This window comes from Astatotilapia calliptera, chromosome 10 (assembly GCF_964374335.1).
Source record: "Astatotilapia calliptera chromosome 10, fAstCal68.1, whole genome shotgun sequence".
NCBI classification, from domain to species: Eukaryota; Metazoa; Chordata; class Actinopteri; order Cichliformes; family Cichlidae; genus Astatotilapia; species Astatotilapia calliptera.
This window is the reverse complement of record NC_137431.1, coordinates 23389700-23399388: the sequence shown is the minus strand read 5'-3', so window position 1 is coordinate 23399388 and position 9689 is coordinate 23389700. Positions and strand designations below refer to the sequence as shown.

At 50.2% G+C, this 9689-nt stretch overlaps 1 protein-coding gene across 1 annotated transcript; it reads right to left on the bottom strand.

Moving 5' to 3' along the window:
- Positions 1-433: 433 nt before the first annotated feature.
- Positions 434-6229, bottom strand: LOC145431449 (uncharacterized). The gene is made up of 2 exons (XM_080307235.1): positions 1055-6229; positions 434-830 (listed from the first exon to the last, which is right to left on the bottom strand). Exons 1-2 carry the CDS (start codon positions 5799-5801, stop codon positions 814-816), a joined length of 4764 nt encoding a protein of 1587 aa, XP_080163361.1. The 5' UTR covers positions 5802-6229; the 3' UTR covers positions 434-813.
- Between the last annotated feature and the right edge of the window lie 3460 nt (positions 6230-9689).

Here is a 9689-nt window from a genome sequence, read left to right as displayed (position 1 = left end):
GCACTGTTTTATAACGCTCCTACTAGTCACATAATTGCCAAGCATTTGAGTAAACGAGTGATGCAAAATGTGGCAAATTCTCATAAATCCTGCCCTGTGTTCGCCCTCTGCATTTTGAATGTCTTACCTAGACTTGAATAGAATACCAATTTGGAACATGCAGTCACAAAAAATTCTAATCGAAATCAAAGTAAAACACACTTGCATTTATACAGCAATTCTCTAGTCTTAAAAACACTTATTCTTTAGATTACAAGTCACATTTAACCACACACATACATTTATACACATTTTACCTCAAATACATGGCCAATTTATAATTAGCCTAGCATGCATGTGTGTTACGTTCCCCCCGAAGGGGTCTAGGCATGTGAGAGAGGGGACCAGTAACAAATGAGTCTGGAATCAGAATGAAAAAGGAAAACAAACAGAGTTGTTCTGCATCAATAAAACTTTATTACAAAACGGTACAGGTTACCATTAACTTAAAGGGCCGGCAACGCCGTCTTACCAATAACGCCAAAGAAACAAAGAAAACGCTCGCAGCCACGAAAGGCAGGAGGACTACCAAACAAACACAATAAAAAAGGAGGCCCTTCCCACACTTCCTACCCTACTCCCCACCACGGGGAGACACTCTCAGGGCCCACAAGCCCGTCTGCTCACTGGTCAGAAAGCGGCTGTCTGTCCAAAATCTAGCACAGAACCGCGTAGAGCCACCGAGGAAAAAGCCACCCTGCTCACAGCTCATCCCCAGTTTAAATAGCCTCAGAGGATGATTGCTGACTGGAGTCAGGTGGCAAACGAGGCTAATCAGCAGCAGCTGTGTCCTGGGGAGAGAGGAGAGTGAGAGAGACAGAGAGGGGTAGGAGTGGCAAGAGGGGTGGAGGCGGGGAGAGTGGGCAAACACCCCACCCACACACTCCCACAGCCTCACAGAACGTAACATTCCCCCCCCCCTTACATTGAAGCCCTACCAAAACAACAACAACAACAACAACAACAACCTATTGCGAGCTGCGTGAGAGCGCATCAGCCACTATATTGTCAGTACCTTTCTTGTGTATGATCATCAGATTGTAATCCTGGGCCAGGAGTGCCCAGCGCATCAGTCGCTGGTTGTGATTGTACATCCGGTTCAGAAAAACAAGGGGGTTGTGGTCTGTGAACACGGTCACCGGGGAAGCGCTGGAGCCCACATACACTTCAAAGTGCTGCAGAGCTAGAAGCAGAGCTAAGGCTTCCTTCTCTATGGTAGAGTAGTTCAGTTGATGGGGTTTGAACTTTGCAGAGAAATAACAGACCGGATGGCACACACCTTCCTCATCATCCTGCAGCAGGACTGCCCCGGCTCCGGTGGCACTGGCATCGACCTCTAGCTTAAAGGGGCGAGAGAAGTTTGGAGCTGCCAATACAGGGGTGCTGCACAGAAGAGATTTTGCCGACTCAAAGGCATGCTGGCATTCAACTGACCATTCAAAAGGCACCTTTGGGCTACACAGTTTGGTTAGCGGGGTCACGACCACAGAAAAGTTCTTACAGAAACACCGGTAATATCCGGTCATCCCTAGGAACCGCCTTAGTTCCCGTCTGGTGGCTGGACTCGGGTAGTCCAGGATTGCAGCAACCTTCGCCTCCACTGGGCGGACCTGCCCAAACCCCACCTGCTTACCTAGGTAAGTGACGGTTGCCTTACCAAACTCACACTTAGCGAGATTGAGGGTCAACGAGGCCTCGGCTAGCCGCTGAAACACTGTCCTCAGAAGGGACATATGATCTGCCCATGTGTCTGTGTACAGCACCACATCATCTAGATACACATTGCACTGGGGCACATCTCCCAACACCAACTGCATCAGTCGTTGAAAAGTAGCTGGGGCATTTTTCATGCCAAAGGCCATTACTGTGTATTGCATGAAGTGGTCAGGGGTGACAAATGCGGAAATCTCTGAAGCTCTGGGAGTGAGAGGCACCTGCCAGTAGCCTTTAAGGAGATCGAGTTTGGTGATGAATTTGGCAGGGCCGATGCTGTCAATGCAGTCTTCCATACGAGGAAGCGGAAAAGAGTCAGAGACCGTTACAGCGTTTACCTTCCGATAATCTGTGCAGAAACGGGGTGTGCCATCAGACTTAGGTGTTAGTAGACATGGGGAGCTCCAGGGGCTACAACTAGGTTGTGCCAAGCCGTTTTCTACTAAGTACTCAACTTCTTCTTTCATGACCTCACGTTTGGCGAAGGGGCAACGATATGCATGCTGCTTGATTGGGACTGCGTCTCCAACGTCAATGTCATGCTCACAAACGTGGGTACGCGAGGGTACGTCACTAAAAAGAGACAGGTAGGAGTGCAGCAAGTCAAGTACCTCTTTACACTGGGACGGAGGAAGGTGAGATAGGTTGGCCTCGGCCTTAGCTAAAAAAACGGAATTTGACAACCGCCCACATTGCTGTCCCTCAGAAAGGGTACCCAGATCATCATCACCCTTAACTTCAACACTTAGCAGGGCAACAGGGACTGAACCGGGGACAGCCGTCCCAGCAGTGTCTGATGATTCTGTCATGCTGGTGTCTCTGGTATGGTATGGTTTCAACATGTTGACATGGCATAGGCGAGTCTTCCTTCTGCGTTCTGGGGTGTTGAGAATATAGTTGGTGTCAGACACTTTTTTCACTATCACATAGGGGCCTGAGAAACGAGCCATGAGGGCAGAACTGGGCACGGGCAACAACACAAGAACTTTGTCCCCAGGCTGGAACTGTCTTTCCACTGCTTTTTGATCACATCGTTTTTTCATGTTTGCCTGGGATACACAGAGAGCCTCTTTTGCTAACAAAGTAGCCCGTTGCCACCTGTCCTTGCATGTTTTTACAAACTCCATCACAGTAGTTTTAGGCACACAACCACTGAGAAAACTCTCCTTCAGCACCTTTAGCGGACCCCGCACGTCATGTCCAAACACCAGGGTAGCTGGGCTGAACCCCAAAGACTCCTGCTTCACATCACGTATAGCGAACAATACAAAAGGGACCCCTTCATCCCAGCTTTTTCCGGTGTCGTGGCAATACTTACTCAACATCGCCTTGAGAGTTTGATGCCACCGCTCCAGTGCACCTTGTGACTCTGGGTGGTAAGCACTAGACACAGAATGAGAAACTCCAAGGGACCGTAGAGTCCGATTAAAATCCCTGGACATGAAATTGGTACCCTGATCTGTCTGCACGGTTTTCGGGAGGCCAAAGGTGGTAAAGAATTTGACTAGTGCTTTGGTAATGCTTGCTGTCGTGATTTTCCGCAGAGGAATCGCCTCTGGGTATCGAGTGGACACACACATTATGGTTAACAAGAACTGATTCCCTGCCCGCGTCTTTGGTAAGGGGCCAACACAGTCTACCAGGATATGCTCAAAAGGTTCACCGACAGCAGGGATAGGACGTAGGGGGGCGGGGGGCACCGCCTGGTTCGGTTTACCCACAAGCTGGCAAGTGTGACAGGTGTTACAAAACTGCACTACATCTGCTTTCATTGCCGGCCAAAAGAAATGCTGCAGTATACGGTCATATGTTTTAGTGACACCCAAATGACCTGACCATGCGTGATCATGTGCTAACTGCAGCACATGCCACCGCAGACTGGTCGGAACCACCAACTGCCGCACTACGCTCCAGTCTTCTCCAGGCCTTGGGGTCCACTTGCGCATCAATAAACCTTCCCAAACGAAAAATGTCTGCCTCTTGCTCCCCTCACCTCCCTTATCCTGAGCTGCTGCGGTAAAACACTGAACTAATGAAGGGTCTTCTTTCTGAGCCTTCACAAGTGCTTCCCGGGTGAGCAGAAAAGGAGCTCCAGACACAGGAGCTGGCTCAACCACACTGTGAGCTAACTCCAAGGCTCCATTATCTCCCTCATCGGTGCAGGGCATCACATCCTTCTCTAGAATAGAGCCGATCACTGAATCTGACAAATCAACCCCCCCACCTTGTTGCTGGGCACGTGAACGAGTCAGAACGCTCACCGGGAACACATCCGGGTGCTGCAGGCTGAGGGCATCTAACACAGGCTCTATAACAGGATTGTTGGTCACCTCAGGGGTAGGGTAAACTTTCCCACCCGCGATATCATTTCCCATTATAAAATCCACCCCATTAATCGGGAGAGAAGGCCGCACACCCACTGAGAAGAAACCACTCGCCAGCTCACTCTGTACCCAGATACGATGGAGGGGAGCAGGCACAAAACTCATCCCAACACCTCTTACAATGATGCTAGAGTCACAGTCAGACTTCTCATTAAATTCAAGCACACTAGCTAGTATGAGGGACTGTGAGCCACCAGTATCACGCAGAATGGTCACTTCACGCTTATCCTCGGTCTTACCAGAAAGCGAAACTATCCCCTTAAAAATGAAGGGCTTAAAACACTCATCCGGGGTCTCAGGGGAAGGGGGCCTACTGACAGGAGGCATGGTTTTAATCAGCCCAACCCCTTTTGGTTTACGTGAAGACGAGACTGATTGTTTCCGTCTGTAAGCTTCACAATCTGCGATCAGGTGGCCAGACTTAAAACAGAAAAAACACTTTCGGTCTGCCTTGGGACGAAACACAAGTACCTCACTCTTTGGGTGCTGTGCAACTGGCACCTCGCTAGCCTTCACTGGAGCATCGCGCCGGTCATACCTACTGACACTGGTTTTATGGACGAGCGCGAACTCATCAGCCAGCGTCGCAGCCCGCTGTAGCGAGGAAACCTTCTGTTCATTAATATATACCGCGATGCGCTCAGCAATGCAGTTCTTAAATTCCTCTATGAGCATTAGTTCCCGGATCGAAGCCAGGTCAGTGGCTTTGCAGGCCACACACCACCGATCGAAAAGAACACCTTTTTCCCTGGCGAAATCAAGATAGGACTGACCCTGACCTCTTCTCAACCCCCGGAAACGCTGCCTATAGGCTTCTGGGACCAGCTCATAGGCCAGCAGGATAGCCCTTTTCAGCTTGTCATAGTCCAAGCTGTCCTCAGCTGACAACGAGGAACAAACTTCTTGAGCCTTACCCGCCAGCTTACATTGGAGCAAAATGGCCCATGAATCCCGTGGCCAGTGCAAGGCCGTGGCTATTCGTTCAAACGACTCGAAGTAGCTGTCGACCTCAGTGTCACGGAACATCGGAACCAGACGACTGTTTTTCCCTACGTCAAACGGGGTGTCCGCCTGACGAATGGAGGCGGTCGGAGGAAGGGAAACCTGCCGGAGTTCCAGCTGTCGCAACCTCACAGCTGTCTCTGCCTCCACCTCCACCTTCCTCAATTCGACCTCTCTGGCTCTAGCAAGCTCTGCGTCTAAACGCCTAAGCTCCAGCTCTTTCTTTAGCTGGAACTCCCTCTCACGGTCCTCCTTCTCTAACTGGAGACGAGCCAGGCGTACACGGAGCTTAGCATCCTGCTTCGAGCCTTCACTTGATTCAATGGAGAGGGGTTCGAAGCGAGGCAATGTCATGGGTTTGTCCACAGGCAGCCCCTGACCAACAGGTGTCGACACCAATGGACCTACAGCTTGAGCTGGCGCCTGCGGAACAGGCTGAGACGCTGCACCATGCTCAAGTGGACTGGCAGATACTGGCAAGGCCACTATCCCTTTCTCCACCAAGCCAGCCACAAGAGCAGCTTTCAGCTCAGCCTTACGCAGAGCTGTGGAAACAGAAATGCTATAACCTGATGCCACCTCATGCAAATCCCTCTTCCTACAGGCGTCCAGTTGGACAAGCGAGGGGTTTTTATTAAACACGGCAATATCAAAGGTAGCCATCAACTCTAAAAACAAAAAACTACCTGAGGCTAACAATAACAACAAAGAAGCACCACCTCCAATACACAAATGAGAAAACAGGCGGGAAAAGTGTGGCCAGAGGTTAACCAATAAATAAAAATACCGCCGACCCTCTCCCCAGACCTGCCTACTAAAATCTTAGCCTAGTTAGCTTCTGGAGTGTACCAGGCTCGAGGCAACTTTAAAGGCCAAGCATCAAGTGCACAAAGCACCGACAAGCCTACCCCCGACAGGGAACTAATCCCCACCCGGGATTACTCCGAAAATAATAAAGGAAAAATAAAAAATGAGTGCCTGAAGGAGGAGCTTACGCTCAGCTAGACACTCCCCTTTGCTAACTGGAGAGAGAGCGCAGCAGATACCATACAACTAAACAAGCCACCGGCAAACAACTCACTAAAACTCAATTGTTGTTCCTTCCATTCATATCCCGGACGAGCCCCCACATTGTTACGTTCCCCCCGAAGGGGTCTAGGCATGTGAGAGAGGGGACCAGTAACAAATGAGTCTGGAATCAGAATGAAAAAGGAAAACAAACAGAGTTGTTCTGCATCAATAAAACTTTATTACAAAACGGTACAGGTTACCATTAACTTAAAGGGCCGGCAACGCCGTCTTACCAATAACGCCAAAGAAACAAAGAAAACGCTCGCAGCCACGAAAGGCAGGAGGACTACCAAACAAACACAATAAAAAAGGAGGCCCTTCCCACACTTCCTACCCTACTCCCCACCACGGGGAGACACTCTCAGGGCCCACAAGCCCGTCTGCTCACTGGTCAGAAAGCGGCTGTCTGTCCAAAATCTAGCACAGAACCGCGTAGAGCCACCGAGGAAAAAGCCACCCTGCTCACAGCTCATCCCCAGTTTAAATAGCCTCAGAGGATGATTGCTGACTGGAGTCAGGTGGCAAACGAGGCTAATCAGCAGCAGCTGTGTCCTGGGGAGAGAGGAGAGTGAGAGAGACAGAGAGGGGTAGGAGTGGCAAGAGGGGTGGAGGCGGGGAGAGTGGGCAAACACCCCACCCACACACTCCCACAGCCTCACAGAACGTAACATTCCCCCCCCCTTACATTGAAGCCCTACCAAAACAACAACAACAACAACAACAACAACCTATTGCGAGCTGCGTGAGAGCGCATCAGCCACTATATTGTCAGTACCTTTCTTGTGTATGATCATCAGATTGTAATCCTGGGCCAGGAGTGCCCAGCGCATCAGTCGCTGGTTGTGATTGTACATCCGGTTCAGAAAAACAAGGGGGTTGTGGTCTGTGAACACGGTCACCGGGGAAGCGCTGGAGCCCACATACACTTCAAAGTGCTGCAGAGCTAGAAGCAGAGCTAAGGCTTCCTTCTCTATGGTAGAGTAGTTCAGTTGATGGGGTTTGAACTTTGCAGAGAAATAACAGACCGGATGGCACACACCTTCCTCATCATCCTGCAGCAGGACTGCCCCGGCTCCGGTGGCACTGGCATCGACCTCTAGCTTAAAGGGGCGAGAGAAGTTTGGAGCTGCCAATACAGGGGTGCTGCACAGAAGAGATTTTGCCGACTCAAAGGCATGCTGGCATTCAACTGACCATTCAAAAGGCACCTTTGGGCTACACAGTTTGGTTAGCGGGGTCACGACCACAGAAAAGTTCTTACAGAAACACCGGTAATATCCGGTCATCCCTAGGAACCGCCTTAGTTCCCGTCTGGTGGCTGGACTCGGGTAGTCCAGGATTGCAGCAACCTTCGCCTCCACTGGGCGGACCTGCCCAAACCCCACCTGCTTACCTAGGTAAGTGACGGTTGCCTTACCAAACTCACACTTAGCGAGATTGAGGGTCAACGAGGCCTCGGCTAGCCGCTGAAACACTGTCCTCAGAAGGGACATATGATCTGCCCATGTGTCTGTGTACAGCACCACATCATCTAGATACACATTGCACTGGGGCACATCTCCCAACACCAACTGCATCAGTCGTTGAAAAGTAGCTGGGGCATTTTTCATGCCAAAGGCCATTACTGTGTATTGCATGAAGTGGTCAGGGGTGACAAATGCGGAAATCTCTGAAGCTCTGGGAGTGAGAGGCACCTGCCAGTAGCCTTTAAGGAGATCGAGTTTGGTGATGAATTTGGCAGGGCCGATGCTGTCAATGCAGTCTTCCATACGAGGAAGCGGAAAAGAGTCAGAGACCGTTACAGCGTTTACCTTCCGATAATCTGTGCAGAAACGGGGTGTGCCATCAGACTTAGGTGTTAGTAGACATGGGGAGCTCCAGGGGCTACAACTAGGTTGTGCCAAGCCGTTTTCTACTAAGTACTCAACTTCTTCTTTCATGACCTCACGTTTGGCGAAGGGGCAACGATATGCATGCTGCTTGATTGGGACTGCGTCTCCAACGTCAATGTCATGCTCACAAACGTGGGTACGCGAGGGTACGTCACTAAAAAGAGACAGGTAGGAGTGCAGCAAGTCAAGTACCTCTTTACACTGGGACGGAGGAAGGTGAGATAGGTTGGCCTCGGCCTTAGCTAAAAAAACGGAATTTGACAACCGCCCACATTGCTGTCCCTCAGAAAGGGTACCCAGATCATCATCACCCTTAACTTCAACACTTAGCAGGGCAACAGGGACTGAACCGGGGACAGCCGTCCCAGCAGTGTCTGATGATTCTGTCATGCTGGTGTCTCTGGTATGGTATGGTTTCAACATGTTGACATGGCATAGGCGAGTCTTCCTTCTGCGTTCTGGGGTGTTGAGAATATAGTTGGTGTCAGACACTTTTTTCACTATCACATAGGGGCCTGAGAAACGAGCCATGAGGGCAGAACTGGGCACGGGCAACAACACAAGAACTTTGTCCCCAGGCTGGAACTGTCTTTCCACTGCTTTTTGATCACATCGTTTTTTCATGTTTGCCTGGGATACACAGAGAGCCTCTTTTGCTAACAAAGTAGCCCGTTGCCACCTGTCCTTGCATGTTTTTACAAACTCCATCACAGTAGTTTTAGGCACACAACCACTGAGAAAACTCTCCTTCAGCACCTTTAGCGGACCCCGCACGTCATGTCCAAACACCAGGGTAGCTGGGCTGAACCCCAAAGACTCCTGCTTCACATCACGTATAGCGAACAATACAAAAGGGACCCCTTCATCCCAGCTTTTTCCGGTGTCGTGGCAATACTTACTCAACATCGCCTTGAGAGTTTGATGCCACCGCTCCAGTGCACCTTGTGACTCTGGGTGGTAAGCACTAGACACAGAATGAGAAACTCCAAGGGACCGTAGAGTCCGATTAAAATCCCAAACAGATATGCCCAAGCCAACCTGGAGAATCAAACCAGGAAGTAGCTTGCTGTGGGGTTAACCCAGGAGTGGGCAATCTCAGTCCACGAGGGCCGGTGTCCCTGCAGGTTTTACATCTCCCCTTGGGCCAACACACCTGAATCACATGATTAGTTCGTTACCAGGCCTCTGGAGAACTTCAGGACATGTTGAGGAGCTAATTTAACCATTTAAATCAGCTGTGTTGGTTCGAGGACACATCTAAAACCTGCAGGGACACCGGTCCTCGTGGACTGAGATTGCCCACCCCTGGGTTAACCACTGGCCCATGACCCAGCCCACACCGGCTCTTTAACCCAACAAGTGTAATTGTCACGGTTCTGGGTCTTTCTGACCCAGCTTTTTGAGTTCTTGTGTTTTTATATTATGGTTTATGTTTTGAGTCCTTTGTTGTACTGTGTTTGTTATTTCCCTAGGTTTCAGTTATGGTTATCATAGGTTTATTTCTTAGGTTTTGTAATATGGCTTCCCTGTGTTCCATGTTGTGTCTACTGTGCCTTTCTGTACCATGTTTCAGGCTCCTATGTTCTGT